Below are 26696 nucleotides of genomic sequence, written 5' to 3' on the forward strand. Positions count from 1 at the left end.
CCACAGTCAGCGATGCAGCATTGTGTTAAAACTCCTTACTAAATTTAAACCAATTGATATTGTTTCTAATTTCGACGCAATCTTGTTAGGGCTCAATATATGTCCCAAACAGAGTGTGTTTTCTTAACAAATGGTTGGGGTTCATGAAAAATAGATTGTGTGCGCCGAGGTCATCGTCCTGACTGACCTTGTACTCGGTAATAATATTAAGATTACACATTATGCCATATCTATAGAAATTGTATGTTTTCGATTCGAAAAAATAATAAAACATGTATAGCAGAAACTGTTTTTATTTTTCATCTCGTAGTAATCTCATAAACTTATGTGTTACAATATATAAAAATATATATGTAAAGTACCTCAAGACTGTCATTTTTCTTAGTGTGATTTTACTCAGAATTAATACAATAAATAACTCTTTGTAAGCATTTAAAGACGAGACAAATATTTTATAAGCATCGCAATACCGAGATCGGATATGAACGAAAATTGGTATCTACCGAAAACCGGAAATAGTGCCTGCCTTTGTTGACATAGAGCCATTTCGTTTGCTATTATTGTTCTCTGTAGTACTGTTATTGTTTTGAAGTTGAAAATGAATTCCTTTAAAATTTTACATTAAATAAATAAAATCTCGCTTTTGCTTTAGTTATAAAATATAACGGAGGTACTCACAAATTCCCCTAAATACTAAACGACCATTTAATAACAATATCTGTAAAAAAAATTCAATATAAAGAAGGCGTTCGTACAAGTGACATCTGTAGTGATATTAAAAAACAAAATGTACTATTAAGATTACGAACCAGCATGTGCGCGTGCGCACTGTTGATAGTATGACATTGTGACAATAGATGGCGTGTTTGCCAATAAATAAATGATAAAAAGATATTTTTTAATTGTTAATAAAATTTGAAATCTTCTGTTTTGGTAGCGCATGATGAGCAAATTTTTTCCACTGTATAAGGTCCATCTGAAAGTCCATTATAAAATATAAATCAATGAATTGGTATATTGCCTTACAAATATAATTATCGATAATTTACCGATTGTAAACCACTCGTTGGTTGGTAGACCGGACTCCTTCCTGGCTTCGACGATGGCTTCCCTCATTGTTATTGGGATAACTACACCCATGCACGTGGCTGGCTCACCCGTTGCTGAAATATATTTTTTTGAATAATTATTTTAAATAGATTCTAAAGACGAAACATACATTTCCTCCTATTTTAAATTTTAAATGACTAATAAAAGCTAATTATAAGATTGTATGCATATATTGTTTATGTTACCTTTGGATCCCAGTAAATAGTCAATGCTAAAGGACTTCTTTCGGAAATATATGCGAAAGTCCTGTGGGATGTCTCGAGCCTGCGGCACCCAGTAGTGCCAGCTGCGATCAGTCAACAGTTCCCCGGTTGGAGAGAAAACCAGCTCTTCAGTCGTCCAGTACCCACATCCCATCACGAATGCACCTTCCACCTACCATTGATAATAACTTTCTAAAGATTTACTCTCAATAAAATATGTAGAATATTGAATATGGTGAAGAAAAAATAAACGATGATGAACTTAAAAAGAAGATTTCAACTCCATCTCTGATTCTTTTGGAAAATAAAATATAAACTACATTATATAATTTTTGTGTGTGTATTTAAACAGACTTCAACGAAAGAGGTTTTGCTACGTTTATTTACCGATTCCGTGATTAATGTTGCATATATAAAATATGAAATTTCAAGTTCATATAGTCTACATATTTTATTTTACCCCACCTGACCGATATCGATTTCAGGATTTACGCTGCGGCCAACATCTTCTATCAAATCTACTCTTATTATATTCCATTCTCCTGTCAAAACATCGATTTCCACCTCGGCCAGTGTTACGCCGTAAATATGATAATTCCTAACGTCTGCCATTCCAGTTTTAGAGTGAGCCTGCAGATCAATCTCTGCAGTTGAAGCGGCTTTAATAATATCCTCCCAACTGGAATTTTCCATCTTCTTCTTTATTGGATCTAATCTTTTTAATAGTTTCTGGCAACACTTTTGTACACCGACTCCAACAAACTGAGATGTTATGCTGCCTCCGGAAATAAAACAGTTGGGTGATATTGTGGTATCGTTAGGTTTAACTTGTACTTTTTCAACTGGTATATTAAGGTGATATGCGCAAATTTGAGCGGCCTTCGTGTTCACACCTTGGCCCATTTCAACACCGCCATGTGTTACAATTACCGTCCCATCTTCTGGGTATACAGAAATATTTATACTAAGGGATATTGACCCGGCGGGGCTCCACCTTAAGAATGAATGTCTAAGTCCTCTTTTCTTCCATCTATTTTCAGCATTAAATTTGTCAACATCTCGCCGCCGTTCTTCGTACTGTGAGTTCTCTTTTAATGTATTAACGAGCTCTCTTATATCGTTATGATTCAGGATATCTAAGTTAGCGAGACGCACGTCAACAGGATCTAAATTGGCCTCATACGATATTCTTTCCATTAATAACTCCGCCATTGCTATAGATTCTAAAGTTCCTATTGAAAAAAAAACAACTTTCAACTTTACATAATAAAAAACGTCTAAATTTACATTCACTACGAGTTCCCAAATCAAGGACTTAGCGCGGGCAAAAATAAGCAATTTTTTACAAAGAAGAAGTCACTGAAACCATTGACACCATGCCTATTGATTACCATGCACTAGAATGGATTGTACAAATACTTACCGGGAGATCTACACCACGTATTAGACGGCGTATCTGTTACAGCATTGTATAATTTGAAATCCCACGATGATTTGTCGTAACAATTATTGAAAGCATCTGTGCTGAAAATGGCTATGGGTTCTCCTACAATATATCCGTTATCTTCGAAAAGATCGTACTTGTTATATTGGATACGACCGGCACTATTGACTGAAACCTGAATGAACATTTATAAATAAAGCTTAACTTATTTATTTCTAGTAGTAATACTGTATAAATATATTAATATTTAATCACGTTAATCAATATACGTTATTAATAAGTCAAAAATATTGACGAACGTTGATTTATTCACATTTTTAACATTTAAAAATAATTTAATAGTTACCTCAAAATTTATAGAACATGGAAATCTCTTTCCCACGATGCTCATATTATTTTTGAGTGACTGAATAAATCGGCATGGTCTATTCAATTTGTGTGTTACCAACGCACAAGCAATAGATACCTGGGCTCCTCGAGATATTTTCATACCGTAGGCGCCTCCAAGTCGTCGTAGAAACACATCTATTCTATAAAATACGAAAGTATGTTAAAAATGTGAAGTTTTATTTAATTTTTGTAACCACAGGGTCGGTAGTGTGTTTTGCAGGGAAAATGCAATTCAAGGTGGCTCATTAATCCTAACCAATAAAAAACTTAAATGCAAAGTAAGAAAGGATATTATCAACTATATAGCTATAGTAAAACTATTGAAATGTCCTGTGTGGAATTGGAGAAATTCATTGTTGTCTATATATATTTTCCTCCGTCAGCTGTCTATGTTAATGTTTAAAATGTATTAGAGGACATATTGTGTAAATTAGTAACATACTTAGTGTCATTCGTTTAAAAAAATTTAATTAATAAATTTCATTCCATTTATTAATGAAATCAAGAAAGTATTTACTCATAAGACTTTATTGGTTTCTGAGAAAACAAGTTTCTGTGACTGGGCAAATGAGGAATTACACCGTAAAAGTTTAATATTATATGAAATGTACGGATGAAAAGTAATATAACACTAGTGTGGGCCAAATGAAATTAAGTAAGATTACACCATTGTTCAAGTCTGATCCTTCAAACTGCAGCAAAAAATACTAGATCAAGTTTATTTTTAAAGCTAGATATTTATAACCTGAAAGATAAGGACAGTGACTAACTTTGGTGACAAAACTGTATTTCTAGGCTTATACCTATGCAATAAATAGTAAACTCCTGTGGGGCCCACACATAGAGACTCATTCGAATAGGCTGAGCTCTGAAGCATATGCAGTAAAGAAAATCCGACAGTTTACTGATAAGGACAAGGCTAAAATTGTGTATCATAGCTACTTTCACAGCTTTATGTCGTACGGTTTTCTACTGTTGGGTGTTGCTGCAGAGGTTCAATCCATAATTGTGCTGCAGAAGCGGACTTCGGGGGTATTTGTTGAGTTCCCCAAGGGAGTCGGTGTGGAATAAGTTTAAGGAATTAAATATTATGATACTATCTGGTCAATATATTCTTGAAGCCTTGGGTATGTAAAAAATATAACCGATTTAAAATCAAATGGTGACTTTCACCAGTATCATACTCGAAACAGAACTAATTTAATCGTACGAACAATCAGGCTCCAGAAATACACAACTCCTTATATAGGACATATCATTCCGATCTCTCGTTAATCGTAAATAATAAATAAAGCTTTTTTATGAATTTGACGAATATTGAAATTATACGAATCCTTGGGATTGATTTGCTCCAGTTCAAAAAAATTGTACGTCATAAAACTTGGCGATTAAAAAGAGTGGCGGAGAGTTCCCGTTGAGGAGGAGGAGGTTGTGCCGGTTCTTGCACGCTCGCCCTTGCTACGCCCTTAACTTGCAAACTGGTAGTAAATGTAAAGTTAGAATTTATTTAACTTATTTTACGACGTAAGTGTAATTAAGTGTACTTAATTACCTATATGAAAAAACTTATTATGAGTTTGAGTTTGTTGAACTTGTTTCTTATAAAAAGTATCACCTTTTAAATATATTATATATTCATATATTTTTTAATTAAAATGTAAACTACAGTGATATGATAATGAATATGTATTAGGCTTATACAAAACATATAAATAAATATCGTTTGATATTATAAATAGAAAAAAGGTGGTTAAACGAAGGCTTACTTATTTTGCTGAATCTTCAATGCCCTGGATACCATGCGCTGCACGCCATCCATCCACTGCGTCGTCGAATATAATTTGATGCCTTCCTCTATAGGATGGGACACGCAGGCTAACGTCTCCATACAAAAGTGATATTGTGCATATATGGACATTTCACCCTTTATTACCTTAACTACATTATTTCCCCTGTTCGTAGCCGGAGACGTGAAATACTCTTGAATTCTACTAGCATCATTTTTTGCTATTTTTATGTCCAAGAGCGGTAATCTTACATTCGTATAAGTCACTTTAACAAGTAATGCTGCTCTCTCTGCTATATATTGTGTTTCAGCAACAATAATCCCAAGAGGTTGGTTGTAGAATTTGACGTCTTTTTCACAAAGGATTTCCTCATCTGCTATGTAAAACGGGGTTCCAGCAGGTGTAAAACTGTTTTGACCAGGAATATCTTTTGCCGTATAAAAGGCCACGACACCAGGTTCTTTCTATAAAATATGTTAAATAATGCAGTGTATGCCATTTAGCTTTTATTGATATTTGTATATTAAAGCAAAATTAACTGATTTATAAGCAAATATTTAATTGTAATAAAAATACGAAAACATATTTTATAGTAATACGTGTAACTCGTGTAAACATAAATAGTTTTACAGATTTTTTATAGTAGATCACATAATAACATATTATTTACATCTTTACCAATGCTTCAGCAGCGTCAATATGCTGAATAGTCCCGAGAGCGACAGTGGAAAGGACAAACGAAGCAAACACCTCTTTTGGCAATGACGGTACGTCTTCAGAGTAGGAGGCTTCACCGGCGCATTGGATCTATTAGATGTAAAAAGGCAGCTTAAAATAAAATCGAAACAATGTAAGTATACAATTAACTGTTAAAGTATTTAGGATACGTAATAAACGACATCAAATGTGAAATAAAATGAATACCAATCCATCAAACTTCGGTGAGGGCTTATTAAGTGGCCATAAAGAGGGATTTGTCTCGAAAATTTGCTTTCCTTCAGACAGTGTTCTCCAATCTCGTAGTCTCACCACTCCTGATTTGTAACGAGGTGCTAAAATGCTTTCAGGACACAACGACAGCAGACCCTAGAGAAAACCCGTATAACACGTAAGTCATTACATAGATTATTAATATAATAAATAAATAAGTTAGGGGTTCTATATCACACAGGCAGGTTGAAACCGAATTTGGAAATTTTACATTACTTTGTTCACCATACCGTAATTTGGCTTCAGATATCATAAAAAACAAATAAGCTTTTACTTATAAGAAAAGTTATAATAATATTAAATTTCGAATATTAGTCAAACATAATACCTTGTAGAACAAACCCAGAGCCAACTTCCGTCTATATTCAACTGACATTTCCGGAGGGCTTGCTACTACAACCATTTCCTGATTAAGGATACTAAGAGATCCCTGCAAAGTTTCATTAGTAAAGAGGTTTTTTCCGATTAGATATTTTTCAGTTCTACGGGCTCGGTGGAAGCCAGTTGAGAGACCACCGTAAGCTATACGACAATCCAAAAGCCCATTGTGGGGACCGAATTTATAGAGGTAGCCGGCATGAACAACTGCGTGAGCGTTTTGAGATCGAGGCATTATCTGGAAACAATATATCAAAGTTTGCTTGAGAGCATTGACCACCACACATCAATTATTATATTCGTATTACAATACATTTACCCGAGAGGGTTCCAGTACATACCAACTGTTACAAATATTTACTAATACAAAGGATAACCAGATATTTGTAGTAAAATTACAATACATACATTCATTACTAGTCTAGAAATGTGCCGTTTTGTCGCTTAGCATATAAATTAAACAGGCGTCACGCTAGTCTGGGCAGCGTATTAAAACATGTTATCTAATATAGTTACATTTAACAATAAAACAAACTCAAAATCGTTGTTCTCTAACAATTTTGTGTAATAATATCTTAGAGATAATTAACGGACTGTAATTATAAGATTATGTTCGAAGTTTATTTTGATAATTCGGCTAACCAAAAAATGTATTAAATAAGAAAAGCTCACCTTATAAGTAACAATCTTTGTAAATTCACTGTTAAGTGGTGGCAGTAGAACATTGAGCAACACTTTTCCTCTCATGTCTGCTGTTAGAAACTCTTCCATGCTTATCCTAGTAGCATTTCCATGACCATTCACTGTGATAAAATATGTAATATACACAATCAGTGATATTATATGTATATATTATTAAACTTATATCAAATATAGAGTTAAATTTTAATTATGTGGAAGATTTTTAAAAACAAGTTTTAAAATTTAATTTGAATGCAATTATTCCGTCCCTTTTTGACAGGCTAAAATAAATTTACCTAATAATTATAATTGTATGATTACAGCTAACGAACCGGGTAATTTTAGCTGCATAGTAGGTATACGTGTTTTCAGCCGTATCTAATGTCCTAATAACTTAATTTATTCGTTTTGTCTAGTGTTGTTGTAAACATTCAGTTAAAATTGTTTTTTTTCTGTTAATACTTTATTTACTACGTACAGTACATTCTTAACAACATTCCAATACTTACAAATACCGAGCTCAGCGCCGATTGTATTAAAAAGAAGAAAAATATCCGAATTAAATTCCTTGTGTCTATTTTTAATCATCAAATTTCCGGCAATTGTACCGATCTGTAAATAATACTCATTTTAATAGCTACCTATAATGATTTCCTTTACAACAATGTACTCACATTTTTAACCGGGATATGCGCAACCAGTTGGAGATGCTGTTGCAGCACTGTAAGGTAGCGGAAGTCATCGTGCTGAGACATTTGGTGGAATATCTCATCGAGCTCCGTGAGAGTGTTTCCTGCACCCACGACTAAGTTCTGCTGCAAATAGTAGCCCTTTAGTGCTGCTACGGATGATACGTCTATCAGCACTCGGGGATACTCCAGTATTGGATAAACTCCTGTAAAATTTTTAATAAATTATTAACATATCTTTATACTTAACATCTTCCTTTTAAATACGATTGATCCTCTTTAAAAGGAAAATGTATTGACAATAACGAACCTTTAGCAGTATTTCCTCCTATTAACATGTAAGAATCAGTTCTGTACAGATTAAGAATTTTGAATACATCTGTTATGTCTTCTACTCTGTACCAATCTCGGTTATCGCTGAGTTTTATATGTAATAAAGTGGTATGTTTCACGTCTTCTTTATTGACTACACACCAATCATAATCTTCGCAAGTTTGAGAACAAGCTTCCCCTGTTTTGTTGCAAATGCTAAGGTCCTCAATGTCTGCAATGAGGTATGGGTCCGGGGAATCGGACGCGAACCTCTTAAACGCCTCCAAAATGGGTCGGTATCCAGTACATCTACAAATATTGCTGGCCAGCGACTTTTCTATTTCAAGCATCGTCATTTTCTTCTTCTTAAGCAAGCTAATAAAATGGGATGAAATCAGTTATGTTCTTAAAAATGAACACTTTATTGATATAACGTACCTATACATCGCCATGACCCATCCAGGGCTGCAGTAGCCACATTGAGTGCCATTACTCTCATAGAGGCACTTCTGTAGTGGGTGGTAACCTTCTAGCCTATTGCCCACCTTCTCTATAGTTGTAATCTCCCAGCCGTGACATGACGTTATCAATATCATGCACTGTCAACAAAATTTTATCTGTATTAGTAATACTAAGGGTACTCAGTATTTGTTTGAATATTACTAGAAATATTGTGACACTGCCTTTATATCATATTCTCTTCTTCTCATGTATAAACCGTGACCTAAAGTAGTGGACTTTAGGTCACGGTTTAAGCAACGAATTGATTTTATAAAATATCGGTACATATTATGAACAAAACAGACTTTGTAGCTTTAGTTACATACGGCATTAACACTTTCTGTAGGTCCACCGGGACACTTTACGACGCTGACGATACATGCACCGCAACCGGCCTCCTGACACATGTACTTCGTACCGCGCAGCTCCAGCCATCTCCTTAGGTACTCCAGCAATGTTACATTTGAACTTAGTTCACAGCCAACTAGAATAAGTTTAAACATGTTTACCGAAAATTTGATCAATTAATGTATAACTTTGAAAACTCTTCGTATAAATGTCAGTAAGAGCATGCGCACTAAGTTAAGGTTATAATAAACATATTAAAACTTAAGGAAGCAGATACTCATTTTTACATGACATCCCAGCACTCTTCGTAAAGAGGCAAAATTATGGTAGGTTGTGTTTTGAAAACTCTTCGTATAAATGTCAGTAAGAGCATGCGCACTAAGTTAAGGTTATAATAAAGATATTAAAACATAAGCAAGCAGATACTCTTTACACGACACCCCAGCACTCTTCGTAAAGGGGCAAAATTATGGTAGGTTGTGTTTTATAGATATAAAATATGTTATTACAGCGTAATAAGTAAACTTCTCTGGAGATAACTACATGATTGACATTTCCTGTACTAGTTATTACAGTTAGCCTTTATTATACATTGCAGCATCAAAAGCTTGGCATTCAGCTCATGCGAGTACTGTTAGATTAAAAAAGTTCCTTTCACGATTGGCCTCCATTCCAGCTGTTTATACCAAAATAGTGATCCTCTTTCATTTCAATTTATGTTATAACTTCATTGCAAGATCTACTTTTATGCAAAATAAAAGTTATTAGAGATAGTTTTTGAGATTGGTAATGTATGTCTATCGAATTAAATATTTATTTAATTTAAACTAAGAATAGCATAAAGGTATTTTATTTATAAATTTGGATTTGTAATATTTTTAGGACTAATTTAGGGAATATTAAGACGTGGGCTATTCTTTCACATACATACTAGTTCAGTTGCGCTTTGGCACGGTGTGGGACGGGACGAAGGTACAGAAGGTACAAGGTACACAATACGCACAAATAAAGGGCCAATATTGTCTAACACACAAGCATACTTATGGAATACTATATTTTCAGGTAAGAAGTGACGGGAATATTACTAACCTACCATTGATACAGACAATTGATGTCTCTGAGGTAAAAAAATTGAAGGTCAATCTAATTTGTTTGCCAGGCCAAACCTTTCCGACACAAAAAACACGTTTCATATAAGGTTATATGAATGACTTATTCCGATACGTAAGCTTGCATTCGCTTAATAGCGATTAGGTCGTTTTTATTTTGTTTCACATTAAATTGTATTATGCTCGATAAAGTGTAAAATTAAAAAAATACTAAGAGTAATTGCTTTTACCATTCTCTTAATTGTCTACATTACAGTGTTATTATGACTGGCTTTGTAGCGGTAAAAAATGCAAGATACCAGAAAAATCTTCTTAAACTTACTATACATTTTATTTGAGCTAGACTGTAGATAATATTTTATTGCTTCGGGTCAAAAAGTAAATAGTATGAATTCACACATTTTAGAAATATTCAAAAGTAACATACCGGTATGGTCAACACCGTTTACTTGGAACTGAACCCTATCCATGTCCGGCGCTCTCGACGACACGCACTCAACTCATGCATCCATGTATTAATCTCCAAAACCAGTAGTCACCGTAATTCAAGTTACGTTATATACATGTATGAACGTATGTGGAACAATCCAACAACGACTAAATTCTTTTGACTAGCACAAGACAATTTTCAGAACTGCATTTCATAAACTTATTAATCTAAAATGGTAAAACAATCTAAAAAATATAAAAACCTAGCTAAATAAGCATTTTTAAATTCAGCTTGCTTACACGATGCTTAAAGTTACTATTTATACAGGAATGGATACTTTATATGTGATAGACATAATTTTACTTTGAATTTTTGTGGTTGTTCACGTTATTGATCCACATTAAAACTGTGTAAAAACTGTGAAAAAAACATTTCAGAAAACTAAGTTGTAGACATGGTCAGTTTGTAAAATGTATCAGTATACACTATACAACCACTATACCATTGCATTGACGATTTCGACAATCTAGACACGAAAGAAGCATTACATTACTATGTGTCGTAGCGTTTAACTGTGACTCTGAGTAATAAAAAAGGCAATTATAGTAATATTTTATTAATCCTATAACTAATCAGGCTTCTAATTATGTAAATCGAATTATGTTGCAAAAGTGTGTAGATTATAAAAAGTGTTCTAAATTGCTTATTAGTCCAAAAATATCTTGCCTTAGAGTCAGGGACTAAAGCAGCCGGATATCTTCAGCCGGACCCAAGCCAAAATATTATGTTATGAAGGACTATGATGATACGCTTGGATATTCTGGTATCGTAGTCTACAATAAAAATATAATTAACTAAAATGACGCTCAAAGGGCCTTATTTGTAATGTAGTCGTAGCCTCCATGGACGGCTAACAAAGTAATCATACGTTTTTAAAGAGTGTACATTATTTTAGAGCCCACTGTTCGAAAACCCACAAACCGCTGCGCACAAGTATATACAATGCAGGTTAAGTTGGATTCTAAGGTTCAGTTAATAATAATACTAAGCCTTTTTATTTCCTGTTTTACAATAGTTATTAGTTGCTATATTATATTAACCAAAAATATTGATTTTTGTTCGTAGGTTAGCTTAGATTATGTTAGTGATATATATATTTATTTATTTATGAATTGGATTTTATTTTCTTTACCCTTTTTTGATGAGGCCTTTACCCGGATTGGGTAAAGGCCTATTTTCAAGATGCCTATTATCCTCCAAAGATGCCTATTTTTGTCGGTCTTGTGCTATGGTGTACCAGTTTATGCCAGCGGATCTTTTCAGGTCATCTTCCCAGCGGTCTAAGAGTCTCCCCTTCCGCCTCTTGCCTGGTGGCTCTTTCCATAGGGTAATTCGTTTGGTCCACTTTCTGCTAGACATTTTCGCTACACGGACAGTCCAATGTCATTTCAGTTTTTGAGCAAAAGTTAAAGCAAGCAAAAGTAAAAGTTGAAAGTTGCGTTATCCTTTATTCTTCATGTGTCAAGGCGCAAGCAGCGTTGCAAATATGTATGTGTTAGTTACCTTAATAGAATTTAAAATCTTCAATATTAGTAGCGCAAGCCAAACAGATTTTAGCAACAGTGTAGGGGCCATCTGGAAAAATAACTTATTTTGCTTAAAGAACAAAAATAGAGGAAGGATTTTCACGCGAGTAGCGATTTCTTTTTTCTTAATCCGTAAGTGTATGATCATTCTTCTGTGCCTTCCGACCTGTTAGATTTCCCAGGCCGTACACAGGCCACCTTCTACTTACACGAAATGTGAACCAACCAGCCATGCAGGTGGTCAGGAAGGCTCATTTACCAATAGAAAACCACTTGTTGGTTGGTAGACCGGACTCATTCCTGGCTTCGACTATAGCTTCTATCATTGTTATCACTACACCCATACAAGTGGCTATTTATTATATATAACGTATCAATATCTACAAAAATGTCTACCATACCGTAATCTCCAACTACTGTAGTTATGTGTAGTGTAGCAGATTTTTTGTTCCGGTTAAAAACTTATAGATTGATTATTGATGTTAATTTATGCATTAGTTTATTTAACTTTTTCTGTTACTTCATAGCACATTTTCCTGTTTTAGTTAAAACGTACTTTTTAGGACTACTATATTCATTATACGACTATTTATAAATAAATAGCTGCCATGTGTCATACTCGTGAACGGGTGCTACTTGTGGACTTAAATTAAATGCGTACCACTATTTCACCATGCCTACAGCTGATTTAGGACAAATCTATGTATCTTATTTTTATTTTTTTATTATTAATTACTCAAAGATATCACGTGGAATATGGTGTATTGGTTGCAGCGCCTTACAAATATTGTGTAAAACAAAAAAAACTTGGTGACTAAAAAGAGTGGCCGAGAGTTTATTGCCAGTTCTTCTAGTCCGTTTTACGCCCTTCATTTGAGAACAGGAAGTTAATTTATATATACAAAGTTTTAAACAAAACTTAGAATTTCATTCTTCAGAAAATTTAAAGCTAATTCTGATCGCACACCACAGACAGCACACAGAGGTAGATATAGTTTTGCACAATAAATACGAGCAGCTAAGAAGAGTTTCATAATTATTTTTTATAAGCGAAGAAGGTTTTAATATAATCATATCACAACAAGGTACAGCGCGGAACAAAAATGTTACATTTATGCTATTTTACGCATATTGATTAAATTAAGAGTAAGTTATTTGAATCCTATGTCGACATTATGGCAAAAATGATTTCTGAATGATTAAATTATATTTCACTGAATCAACAACAACTGAGGCCTGACGATTTTTACCATCTTAGATATGCCTTAAACCAAGACGTTAATGTTGACCCATCAAATATTGGTCAACATATAATATTACCGTCTTATTATCATCAGTTACAGGTCCTCTGCGTTATTTAAATTAAAAAAACGCATGATGAAATGACGAATGAATGCGTTACGTCAGAAATTATGGGGGACCTGACTAATTTGTCACATTTACTTGCAACTCGGAATTGGATGAAATTAAACCATTACTGTGTTACTAGATCAACGGTCCTTCGACCGAAATGATATTATAGCGAGGGTGATCATTTAAAGATGTTAAAATGCATAAACTTAATTGAAATGCCACATGGCAAGTGTAGAGTGGCAAAAGCGCGGCTTTACTCACTGTCATTTTTGTTCTGGTTGGAAAGAAAAACCTAGCCAGACGAAGTTGATAGTTAATTATAGTTGCCGAGCTACCTGACCTGCAGCCGAGCTGCCTGAACCACTGAGATAATCACTGGGCGCATGCTTCCTTAGGGGTCTCTTCTATGACATTTTCGTAGGCTTTCATCGCATCTTCAAAGCTCAAAAAGCGAATATCTCGAATTTTATCTTTAATTCTTAGGAATAAATGAAAGTCTTAGGGCGCCAGGTCAGGACTGTATGGCGTGTGGCTGATTATCTCGACACCTACCATAGTCACATACAGTATGTGACTAATCCTTCCATCTTCTAGCACAACTATCGCGAAAAGACCTTTCCAACTAATGAATGAGGCAATCGTCTTTTTACCTTGACTTCTTCCTCTCTTTACTTTAGTTGGTCAATCTTAAAAAGGAAACACCCACTGAGCTGATTGTCTTTTGGTTTCGGATTCATAGCAATATATCCAGCTTTCATCACATGTGAGGATGTCAAATACAGCATTTGAGTCACCAACCATGTCGCATATTGTAAAAGTTGACTCAGAAAATGTAGCCTATAAGAGACGTACTAGTAATTTCTTAACTAATAATTTAAAAAAGCATAGGGTGGTAAAACCGAAACAACTACTGAAGCGGCACGCAAATCACAGAAAAATTTTGTTTACTCACTCAAAGCTCTAAGGAAGATATCTAGATACCATTTGAGACGGTAGTGAAGCCCCTAAACAACACCATGTTCAATACCCAAGAATGGTCCTTCCAGCAAGACTCGGCGCCGGGTCATTATGCTGGGGCTACGCAGTCTTGGTTGGAAACGAACGTTTTGGAATATATCAGAGGTGAAGACTGGCCATCGTCTAATCCCGATTTAATTCCGCTGGATTATGATTTATGGTCAGTTTTAGAGAGTACGACTTGCTCCAAACTCCACGATAATTTGGAGTCCCTAAATCAATCCGTACGATTGGCAGTTAAGACTTTTCCCACGGAAAGAGAGCGTGCTACTATTATTAACTGGCCTCAGCGTTTAAAGGCTGTATTGCAGCCAATGGAGACCACTTTGAATAAGCTTTTTATATTTTAAATTGTTTTATATTTATATATTAAACAAATACACTGTAAAAGTAATAAATGTTATTTGCAATACACAAAAAATGTTTTTCTTTGTCTCAGTATTTATGGCAAGACTAGGTATATGAATCGCTTCAAATCTGCGACATAAAAAATATGTTTAATTGATTTAATTTACTTTTTAAAGTTAATTCCAAATAAAATGTACGTTTATGATATTTGCATAGCAAAATGCATTAAACCCTCAACCTTTAACTAGTACAGTTTCATTAAATATTTATATATATGCCCGTTATCTCGAACCAATTACATATTACGACTTTCGTTATACTTATATCATTGTATTTATAATTTCAGATGTAGGTATGTTCAAGAACGTAATTTTGTGGCAAATATATTATTGTTATAATAAACATAAATTGATAATTAACATTGATGCTATTGCAAAAAAATGCAATTATCATAACATATCAAAATTGCTGCGGCGATATCTTTCGTAGATTTTTGCCACAAAAAAATAAAGGCAATAACAAAATAAACAATACCACATAGTCTTGTACATACTCTGAAATGGTTTTTATTTTGTCAAATAGTCTATTGATAATAGGAAATTAAACTCTTGTTTAAAACAATACCGTCCATTAGAAATATGTAGGTATACTGTCGTAATTTTACTTTATAGAAATATAAAGCGTGAAATTGCCCGAAACTAGCGGCCTAGTTGTTTCGATAAAAATTAAAATGTAAATAGCACACTCTTTCAATAAGAAAATATTATTTCAACCATTATCGTGTATTATTTAATCCTTAAATTATGCAATTGTTATCATAGACAATCGATAAAATCATCGATTTCATTAGCACAATATATTCTGTGCTATGCATGCACCATTCATTTAACAAATGGTCATGAAACAGACCTAAAAAGGTTGTAGCGCCATTGATTTATTTGTATGCATGCACCGACGCTGTAGTGTCTATCGACCGAGAGATCGATAAAGATAGTATATAAGCGACACTTTAAAAAAATCAAAAGTTATTGAACATACAATCTTGGTATTGTAAGGTTCACGCTCAAGCCAACACAGCTCTATGCAAAGAAGTAATAACAACCGATTAGTATCAGTCGTGATGCCGACCAATGTCGACAGTTCCGTTAGATGGCGCTATGACACACAACTACAATGCTCATACAGCAATTTCATTAGATAATAAGTTATTATCTCGATAGGGCCACTGTTAACGAAGTTTTTAATATATATTACCTTTTCATTCGTCTAATAACAGGTAAATTTTTTCCCTTCGCAAATATCACCTTTTTCAATTCCTCGTTCACTATTACTGCCATTCTGTTGTGGTTGACTGGGTTGTTTTAGCCCATTTTCAACCTACGGTTTGTGTTATAAATAAGTCGTGTAGACCAAAAATTTTTTGGGTACTGTTTTTATGTGCGCGTCATTAAAATTTTCACAACGCGCGCTTAACTCATTATTGTTGTTGATTTTAATTATTTATTAGTAGGAGACATATAATATGGTTGGTGATACTATATTTTATATCGGGTTCTTTAAAATATTTAAATCTCTTTGGGTAAGGTAATATTCAGACACAAGAAACGTGAACTATGTAATCTTTGGAATTTTTTTTAGAGTAAAAGCTATACAAACATTTGTTATTGATTTTACATGTCTACCAAAAATATTCAATTTGCTGAAAACAAATATGCGTTTTGCTGTATCTTATCAATATTTGAATAAAACATTTAGTTTGAAATAATACCGAGCAACGAATTGTTCACTATTAGTTTTAGTTACAGTTTCTAGGTCATCAAATTATTTAAGTTATTTTAGTCTTTCACTAGTACACGGTTAATCAAGACATGGATAGAGTTAAATTTAAAGTAAACGACATGACATGTGTTGGTAAGATAATCTGAATTTTAATGGTTAAAATGATTTTACATTTCAAATTTGATTTACAATCCTTTTGTATTGCTTGTCGTGTCGTGCTTCATAGAATCTAAATGACATACAATATCTTTTTATTACGAAAAACGTTGTTATGGAACAGTTTTATTTCACAATATTATGTACTTTAAAAGCAAGAAAGTCTTTGCTTAAAGGCAAATCGATCCGGCCCATTGGCTTTTTTAATGTAAAGTATATTACATACCACTTTGAAAACGATTGTAAAGTGTCGTAAACGTATGACGTAAAAGATTATTCAGATGCTTGATTAATTAATATATTTTTCTGCTTAACAAAATAGTTTTTTTTTTTTGTAACATTTATGTTTACCAAAATGGTGCCATACTTTAGATAAAAGAGCTTGTACAAAAAAAAAACCTTGCAATTATCGCATTATGAAGTTGGAAATAAACAAGTAGAGTTTATCGTTATTATAAGATATAAAATTGTTACTGTATTTCAAATGTATCCTAAAACAACTGCTCTGTGCACATCGAAGTCGTCTAGTCCGTATTCTAAAACAGGAATCATCTCTCCGCAAAAATTTAAAATATTATTCGGCAATGAAGTATTCAAGTATTAAGTTACGATAATTTTCAGAACAAAGGCTTAATGAAATTGTTGTATTGTTATGGTTAGTGACGCTGTACCACTAAATAAAAGCTGGAGAAAAAAATATTGATTTTCTGAAACTGATAATATATTATTTAAAAAAATCGCACAAATGTTTCATAATATAATTTTTAACATGTACATTTTACATTTGACCTCTACGTTATGTATTTATTTATTTGTTCAGTTCCTTTATGGGCAAGGGACTGATTTTTGGGTAGACACTCAGTTTCATAGACAACTTGTTATGTACGTTGTTGACTTACGAGAATCACACAAACGACATCTGTTTAAACAAATTGAGATTTTTTTGTATCATAATAATTTTATTTTATCGTATTATGCTACGGTTGAGTTAAGGTTAAAACCTGCATTAATAATATTTTTGCTTCTGTCAACTTTTTTCCGTGGTGAAATTATATAATAGATATTTGACTAATAAAAGTAGGACCACTAATGAACGAAAATATAACAAAACTAATGACCAACAGTCTAGTAACCCACAAAACAGATCGGAAAACAAATTTTGTTCAAAGACACAAACATAAAATAGAAAGTTAATCGACACAAATATTACTGGAAATTGGTCTCTAAATGAAATCGTGAAGGGTTATTTCTCCATACATTCAAAGATTAGGTTGTAAATGGTAATGGTCGAGTGCATTTTTCCCAAACTAACGTTGACCTACTCAAGAACCAAATCAATAGATCAATAGGGAACTAGCAACATGCCAAAAGTCGATGGAACTACATAATTCATAAAAAATATGAAAAAAATTTTTATTCATTTGACAAGAATTCATTTTACAATGTTATATTAACTGTGATGAAAGAAACCTACTTAACTTTAAGAAGGTACTTAAAGTCAGAAAACATTTCAGGAATAAAACAAAAATATTGTACTCAAGGTATTAAAGCTAAAACAGGTTATGTCCACCTGTTTTACCTAAAGTGACGAGTTGACGGAATCATATGAAAAACTGAATAACAAAATTTATATAAGTATTCATAATGTTTTTACATCGATCTTATTTTATTTTATACAGACATAAAGTAAATTTTGTAAGAAACCTTGTACTTAATTCGATTGTAAACCATTAATCATGCCTTGAATAAATTATTTATTTTTTAGTAATTAATTCTAGTAGTTAATTTCGTTTAAAAACTTATATTATTATTAAGTATTATATTATTACTGTAATAAATGTCGACGCTTGTCAGAGAAATTGTAACCAATTTGTGTTACTCTGTCACTTGGATTTGTGTATTCCTTTTTTTATTAATATATATAAAAACGTATATCAGTTGGTTCAGAAGTGAGCTCCACTACGACGCTCTTGAACTACATTCGGCAGACTCTAGAATTACGAGGAACCAAGTACATGTGCCTGGAAGGAGGTTGTGGAGCCTGCATTGTCAGTGTGAAGACACCCGAGGGACATATACAATCTGTCAACTCTGTAAGTCGTTCATTATTTATAAGAATTTGGCAACAAAAACAATTTGACAATCTTACCCACTACAAATGTTTCTGTACCATATAACATACATTACCTGCAGTTTATAGACCACATTTTTATCTTTAAAATTTGGTTGTCAGTAAATTCGGTTTACGGACGATAATTTTACATGATAACGTCATAATAAAACATAAATATAAAATTGCATACTTTTGTGAATTGAATAGAATTATTATACAAAGAAAATTATTGAAAATTATAGTTTTTTTTCAATAAAATTCACATTAACTTTTCATTTCACTTTATAAACAGTTGACAAAATAGTTCATACGCACAGGTTGTGCCGCTGTCTCTCTTTTACTTGGACACATTTGCATTGGCCGATGGAGTGCAAATCGCTTGATCCGCGCTCTCGTTTGCACACTCGGCTCAGGCGGAACGTGACAATGAGTCATGTTTTTTTCGTGCGTACAGCCGACGTTCAACGATTAATAAAACGTTATCACGTCAATATATTTTTGGCAAGATTTAAATATATTAATATTTATCATGTTTTCAGTGTTTGGTTTCAGTACTGTCATGTCACAATTGGGAAGTTACAACAATTGAGGGTGTTGGAAACCGGGGCAAAGGTTATCATATCTTACAGAAAACCCTTGCAAATAAGGATGGCACCCAATGTGGTTATTGCACCCCGGGCTGGGTCATGGCTTTGTACAGGTAATAATCATTCGAAATCGAGGAATTTGTTTACACTAAAAGACACAAATTACGCTTATCACTTCTATTCACTATTCGCACTTTATCTCTCGGAATCCCACTCAAACTGAATTAATTGATCGCGTTTCGGCTCGCTTATTCCCCTAGTAATAATCTTGAACTATGTTCGAGAACTCTCTTCGCAGGATTGGTATTGAGTAGCAGTAGCAGTAGAATGCACTATACTAGAATGTCCATTATCTTTACTCTTTATCTCTTTTGCATATTGTACATGAGTCCGTCGTAGTGTGTTCTAGAGAGTTCAGTCTGGCTTCAAGAAGGTTCCGATCCTGTATTGTTCCCTCTCTCTCGCGTATCACGTCGTTCTTGTCCCACGCACCTAGAACATTCGGTCTAGAATATCCCTTCATCAAAGTGGTATAACTGGTCCTGAAAACGCCTGAAAACGGATTTCCTCAAAACTGTTCACACATGTTCTGAATTTGCCTTTAAAAATGTTTAAAGGCTTAAACTGAAAACGAGGGTAACATTATGCAAATTACAATTTTCTAATATGTCATAGAGCCTCTCCTGATAAGGCTATAAATCACATTTCTGTTTACTGAAAACGTCTCTAACTTGTAAAAAAATCGAGAAACATTTAAGTCAACCTGTCTTCGTAACAATATTTTAATAGTGTTTATTGCGGCGGCATACTGTAATCTTCTAAAATAAATAAATCAAATTTCATGGAATTAATTAAAATATCACAGAAAAATCAGTATAATTTAATTTTAAAGGAATTGGAAACATATATTTAAAATTAAGGACAGATCGAAATTTCTTTGTACAAATATCTATATATATTTATAAAAATTAATTGCTGTTCGTTAATCTCACTAAAACTCGAGAACGGCTGAACGGATTGAAATGTTCGTGGATGTCTAGGGAAGGTTTAAAAGGCGAGAATAATTTCCGGGAAAACCCTAAAAACAGCCCTTTTCCCATACAAACGTTTTCTAGAGTCAATTTTAACTCCATTGCTATTCAATAAAGTTCATATTAAATTACAAGCACTCACTGTTGTCTAAGCAATGTTGGTGTGTTCCTAACGTCAAAGAGTCTATTTGCACTTTATTATCGTTGCGCAAAGTTCAAATTCAATCATATCTATCAAAACAGTGTGCGTGTTGCGTAGGAGGATTTTGTCGCGTTCCGAAACTCAACAAAAGTGACAATATCGCGAACCCGACGAAATTGAATAGTCAAAAATTGTAATAGCTATAGATCATTAGTACTGATTTTTATTTTGGTTGGCTTCTCGATATTATTTATTTTATTTTAGTTTTGGCATGCGACGTCATTTTCACGTCATTATATCTGTCAAACAAATCACGTTAAAAAAGGGTTTAATTTTTGAATTATTAATTTAATATCCCTATCTGTGCAAAATTATTTAAATACATACCTACAAATAGGAAAATATCCCAGTTGGGGTTATTTAGTGGGTTGAAAGCGATATGATACTTTGGTCACCCGAGCTGAACCTCACACATCACCCTATCATCATCAGGGTGACGGTTCTGTTCAGGAGATTTTTTTGCGCCGACTATAAAATTGGTAGGAACAAAAAACGCCCACATTTTAAATCTTTTTGATAGAACGAAGTCTGTCGAGTCCGCTAGTCTCTTAATATTTTTCTGTAGTATTTATTTTCTATTTTAGCCTTCTTAAAAACAAAAAGCTGAATATGCTTCAAATCGAAAAATCTTTAGCGAGCAATAATTGCCGTTGTACCGGATATAGACCGATACTGGATGCATCCAAAAGTTTTGCTGTTGATGCTCCATCTGGTGAAAAGCTGACTATAGATATAGAAGACTTAGACATTTGTAAAGAAAAAGCTTGTTCAAAAGAATCTTGCGATAAGTTCGACTGGTGTCTTGTAAATTTAAAAGAAGAGAGGGTCCATATAAAACTAAAGGACGATAGAGAATGGTTCAAAATACAAACTACTGCTGAAGTTTTCGAAATATTAAACAAAACAGGAGATGATTCTTATATTTTGGTTGCAGGAAACACTGGAAAAGGTATATCATTATGAACTTGAAACGTACAAAAATATAATTTATTCACAGTTTGCTTTTTTCAGGCGTTGTTCCACTTACAGAATATCCAAGAATATTAATTGATATAAGCGAAATCTCCGAATTGAAAGGTTATTATTTTGATCAGAACTTGGTGATAGGTTCCGGGACTACATTAACTGAGCTAATTGACATATTTAAGACAGTATCAGAAAAGGACGAAGTATTCAACTATCTTAACGTATTAAATGAGCATTTGAAGGAAGTAGCACATATAGCTGTTCGAAATGTAAGGATTTATTTCAATAATAATTTAATTTAATATTCTAATCTCGTAGTTTATTTTTTTTAATATTTATAGTTAGGTACGATTGCTGGAAATTTAATGATCAAACATAAAAAGAAGGACTTCCCTTCTGATGTATTCCTCATCTTAGAAACTGTAGGAGCTGCTTTAACTATACGTAAGTTGTTGAAAATTTATCGAATTTGAGCTTAGAGCAGAAAATTTTCCCTCAAAACTTAGTAATGAAAACCCTATATCGAGTTTATTAAAAATGGATATTAATAAAACAGTGAACAATTATTTTTCAGTACAGCCTTCAGGCAATAAAAAAATAATTTATTTGCCAAGTTTCCTACAAGAAAATATGAGGAGCAAGATAATATATAATGTCGTTTTACCACCGCTAAGTAAAAACAATCACATTGTAACTTTCAAGGTGATGAAAAGAGCTCAAAATTCACAAGCTATAATTAACGCTGGTTTTTGTTATAAGCTAGATAATACGAACCGAGTAGTATCATCCCGAATAATATACTCAGGATTACGAACAGGATACTCTAGAGCCTGTAAAACTGAAATGTGTTTACAAGGCAAGAATTTGTTCGACAATAACACTTTACAAACGGCAATACAGGTATTAGTAAAAGAACTTATCATTGAAGAAATGCCCTACAACTCGGTTGAATACAGAAGGAGACTGGCCGTTGGACTTTTTTACAAGGTGACAATAACGACAACTTCAATAATAATTGTAATAAAATATTAGTACCCAATTAATCAATCAATAATGTGTAACGTCGACGCTTTAATAATTGAAGCTTCAATTTTATTTTTAACTTTTTACCAAAGTTTTTCATACTTTTAAGGGCTTATTATCTCTGTGTCCACCAAGTATCCTGAACTCCAGATATAAATCCGGTGCAGTAAAGCTACATCAGTCGCGAGGAGTATCGAGTGGAAAGCAAGTCTACACCACTGACAGTAGCGTATGGCCAATCAATGAACCTATTAACAAAGTGGAAGGATTGGTAATAAACATATGATTTTTTTATTAGTACTTACAAACTGACTGACGTAGTTTTTAATGCATCTGGCGAAGGCACAAAGGGCTCATCAGCAACACAGCCTTCTCAAGTGGTCTGAATTAAATAAAAGTTTATTGGTTTATTATCTCAGATTCAATGCGCAGGAGAAGCTCCCTATGCAGAGGACCTAATTTCATTGCCGAATGAAGTTTATGCAGCATTTGTACTGAGTACTGTAGGCCGAGGACAAATAGATCAAATAGATGCAACTGAGGCTTTAGTGAGTCACATTACAAATATACTAATATAACATATATTATATTGTAACATATCAATTTTTTTATGTAGCTTTGCTGTACTTTTACGATTTATTTTCACTTATTTCTATTTGTAGTACTGAAATTGTTTTAAATTACAATACTACTTTCAGATCACAACACAACAAACATGTTAAAAATGTAACGTTTGACACTTACTTTTTTAAAATTACAGAATACCAAGGGTGTCATCGCGTTTTATACAGCCAAAGATATTCCTGGTGCAAATTCCTTTACTAACGGTGTAACTGAAACAACCACAGATGAAGTATTACTAAGTGATGGCGAAATTAATTTTTATAACCAGCCTATAGGAATAATTGTCGCAGAAAGTAATGTAATAGCTCAAAGAGCGGCAAAATTGGTAAACGTTAAATATAGTTCCTCAAAAATACCTATTGTAGATGTTAAAGTAGCGAAAACGTTAACAGAAAATGTAAGTCTTGTGAAGACGATAAATGCAAGTAAGGAAGGTAATGACATTGTCACTGTTATACGAGGCAATAACACTATTTATGGACAGTATCATTTCTGTTATGAAAACGTAGTTTGTGTATCATGGCTGACAGAAGAAGGAATATCGGTTCGTTCATCTACTCAATGCTCTGACTCAGATCAAGCAGCAGCAGCGCGATGCTTAAACATTGATCAGAATAGGTAAACATATTAATTAATATGCTAAATAATGATTTAGCTTTCAGAATAAAATTAATATTATAAATTTTAAAGAAATCTAATCTTTTCAAATAAATAAGGATTGACGTCGACGTTCGCCGTTGTGGTGGAGCGTTTGGCCTTAAGATCACTCGCGGCCTTCAAGTTTCATCAGCATGTACTCTAGTTACCTACAAGTTAAACCGCCCATGTCGATTTATTTTACCATTACAAACAACAATGAGGATCGTTGGGAAAAGGTTTCCATCCTCTGTTGACTATGAGGTAATATTCATTAATGTTAATTGAAAGATAAAGTAATTTCATTATGTATGATGCTTTATTGAGATTAAAATTAGAGCCAAAGTTGATAAAAAAAAATATAAAATTAAATCTCTCAGGTTGGCCTAAACAGTGAAGGTGTTATACAGTACATGGACTATACTATTTATGAGGATAACGGTTACTTAGTAAATGAAACAATAGTAGCACTTACTTACGACGTCTATTATAATTGTTACCAGCAAGATAGATTTAACTTTAAGGCTTGTAATGTTGTAACCGATACAGCTTCTAATACTTATTGCAGATCTCCAGGTAAGTCAGAAATTATTCTTCCTTATTACAAATAAAGACAAAGGGTTGTAAAGGTAGGTGATATGTTTTATTATTATGTAAAGAAATATCGTTACCGTAGGTACATTAAGTCCAGTTTTATAATAAGGCCATCTAACTTCGGGTTATGTGAATCCTTCCACTTTGTTACTACTATGTATAAATGAAAAAAATATTTACAGAAATACTCATATTCTTACTTGTAGATAATGATTGCAGGTACACTTGAGGCAATTACAGCAACTGAAACGATTCTTGAAAGGATTTCTTATGAATTAAATATTGACCCTGTAACTGTACGTTTGTCTAACTTAGACCCAAAATTTAAAAACATACTATGTGAAATGGTAGATAATCTCAAAAAAGATGCAAGTTACAATGAGAGAAAGAAGCAGGTTGAAGATTACAATAGCAAAAATCGCTGGAAAAAACGTGGTTTGAGATTTATATTTATGAAATGGAAATCTACACCTTCATATTATTCTGACGTAAATGTTTCTGTTTTACGTGGTGATGGAACTGTAATAATAACGCACGGCGGTGTTGAAATAGGTCAAGGAATAAATACTAAGGCAATTCAAGTATGTGCATATTACTTTGGTATTTCTGTAGACAAAATAAAAGTGAAAACCAATAACACCACATTTAATCCTAATACGATGGCTACAATCGGAAGCACAACTTCGCAAGCAATTTGTATTGGAGTTCAAAGAGCCTGTGAAAATCTTCTTGAAAAATTGAAGCCCTTAAGAATAGAACTTAACAATCCAAAATGGGAATCTTTAATACAAGAAGCATTTAAAAGAGGCATTGATTTGCAAAGTCATGGTTTCGTTACCACCAAAGATCTTCGCTACTTTGACGTTTACGGTATTACCTTGGCTGAAGTCGAAATTGACGTCCTAACAGGAGAGTGGAGTATACTTAGAGTAGACCTTTTAGAAGACGTTGGTAGAAGTGTCAATCCACTTGTTGACATTGGTCAAGTAAGTTAATACGGTGTCTTATTGCATAAACAATTGAGGAGTGATGTTAAAATAATCGTTACACTTGGCACTTTGTGTGTTAAAACGTGAACATGTTTGTCATGTTTCAGATAGAAGGTGCTTTCGTTATGGGTCTGGGATATTTTACCACGGAGGAGTTAATTTATGACAAGACAGGAGAACTCCTGACTGACCGAACCTGGTCTTACAAGATTCCTCAAGCATTAGACATTCCTATAGATTTTCGTGTTTATTTTAAGCCAAAACCTTACAATGACGATCTAGTACTCGGTGCTAAAGGTAACCTGCAACTAGTTCAAAACAATACAATGCAAATTTTACGAGTACGAATATAGCACTCATTTGGAATAAAACTATATTGAAATTTTATTGTACCAATTAAACTAAGCGATATATTATTATACTATTATTTTAAATAAATAATATTTTATTATAACATGGCATTTTAAAATTTTTTAGCTGTTGGTGAACCGGCAACTGTGATGGCTTTATCAGTACCATTTGCGATGCGAGAAGCTATTGTATCCGCTAGAAACGAAGCTGGCATACCGTCTAATGAATGGTTTCAAATAGGTAAGAAATACAAATGAGATTGTATAGATAAAAAATATATGAATAAACCTCGCCTACAAGTACAAAGACCATATTACGAACAATAATTAAATTAAAACTAAGATTATCTATTGAAAACTTAAAACTAAGATTACTATAGTCATTTTGCATATTTCTAATAGAATCCATGTAATCAAATTGTATTGAAAATCCTCTATTGAATTAATGAAACAATCGTTTTAATTCAGTCAAATAGTTTTCCTTAATTATAGAATTTGTTTCAGATGGTCCTTACACAACAGAAAAAATATGTGTAGCAGCAGCTACAGACATCAAGGACTTCAAATTCTATTAAAATGAATTAATATTCATAAATTTAATTATTCGTTTTTAGTTCAGAATTATGCAAAATATATTTTTAAATATCTAAGTGATTTATAACGAGTTTTAGGAGTGCATGTAACTGAATTACTGATCTCGGCAAATGGCACTAAAACGGCTCTAGTTGCGATAGAGCCCTAAAACCCTAACTTTCCAAATCTACAGGTACAGGTACATACAAATACCTATATGTACTGAGAAATGTATAAATATAGAGATAACAACGGTGTCTACCAAGAAAATAAACCAGTTATATTTTAAAAATATATTTCTATTATTATGTACCCTATAAGATCATACTGTAAAGAAACCTGAATGGCAAGGTAAGGTTAAAATGTCTAAATGATCGAATCGTGTTCTTGAGACAGT

General features: G+C 33.3%; 3 protein-coding genes across 3 annotated transcripts; 2 read left to right on the plus strand and 1 right to left on the minus strand.

Moving 5' to 3' along the window:
- Positions 1–303: 303 nt before the first annotated feature.
- LOC123708957 (xanthine dehydrogenase 1-like) lies at positions 304–10523 on the minus strand. The gene is made up of 17 exons (XM_045660001.1): positions 10370–10523; positions 8812–8969; positions 8423–8583; positions 7983–8359; positions 7658–7878; positions 7493–7595; positions 6975–7105; positions 6253–6540; positions 5859–6020; positions 5613–5741; positions 4914–5398; positions 3104–3287; positions 2737–2932; positions 1779–2545; positions 1296–1485; positions 1050–1163; positions 304–976 (listed from the first exon to the last, which is right to left on the minus strand). Exons 1-17 carry the CDS (start codon positions 10410–10412, stop codon positions 906–908), a joined length of 3780 nt encoding a protein of 1259 aa, XP_045515957.1. The 5' UTR covers positions 10413–10523; the 3' UTR covers positions 304–905.
- Positions 10524–16498: 5975 nt separating this feature from the next.
- LOC123706824 (probable aldehyde oxidase 4) lies at positions 16499–22113 on the plus strand (the record flags this gene model as incomplete). The annotated part of the gene is made up of 7 exons (XM_045656303.1): positions 16499–16587; positions 18550–18704; positions 19264–19424; positions 21129–21493; positions 21556–21779; positions 21852–21954; positions 22085–22113. Coding segments are annotated over exons 1-7 (1080 nt in total), but the record flags the coding sequence as incomplete, so codon positions are not given.
- Positions 22114–22129: 16 nt separating this feature from the next.
- LOC123716071 (xanthine dehydrogenase-like) lies at positions 22130–26600 on the plus strand. Its single transcript, XM_045671599.1, has 10 exons — positions 22130–22497; positions 22643–22804; positions 22953–23081; positions 23294–23775; positions 23874–24057; positions 24174–24369; positions 24607–25373; positions 25484–25673; positions 25854–25967; positions 26231–26600. Exons 1-10 carry the CDS (start codon positions 22141–22143, stop codon positions 26299–26301), a joined length of 2652 nt encoding a protein of 883 aa, XP_045527555.1. The 5' UTR covers positions 22130–22140; the 3' UTR covers positions 26302–26600.
- Positions 26601–26696: the final 96 nt, after the last annotated feature.

The sequence above is a fragment of the Pieris brassicae genome, chromosome 1 (genome assembly GCF_905147105.1).
Source record: "Pieris brassicae chromosome 1, ilPieBrab1.1, whole genome shotgun sequence".
Taxonomy (NCBI): Eukaryota; Metazoa; Arthropoda; class Insecta; order Lepidoptera; family Pieridae; genus Pieris; species Pieris brassicae.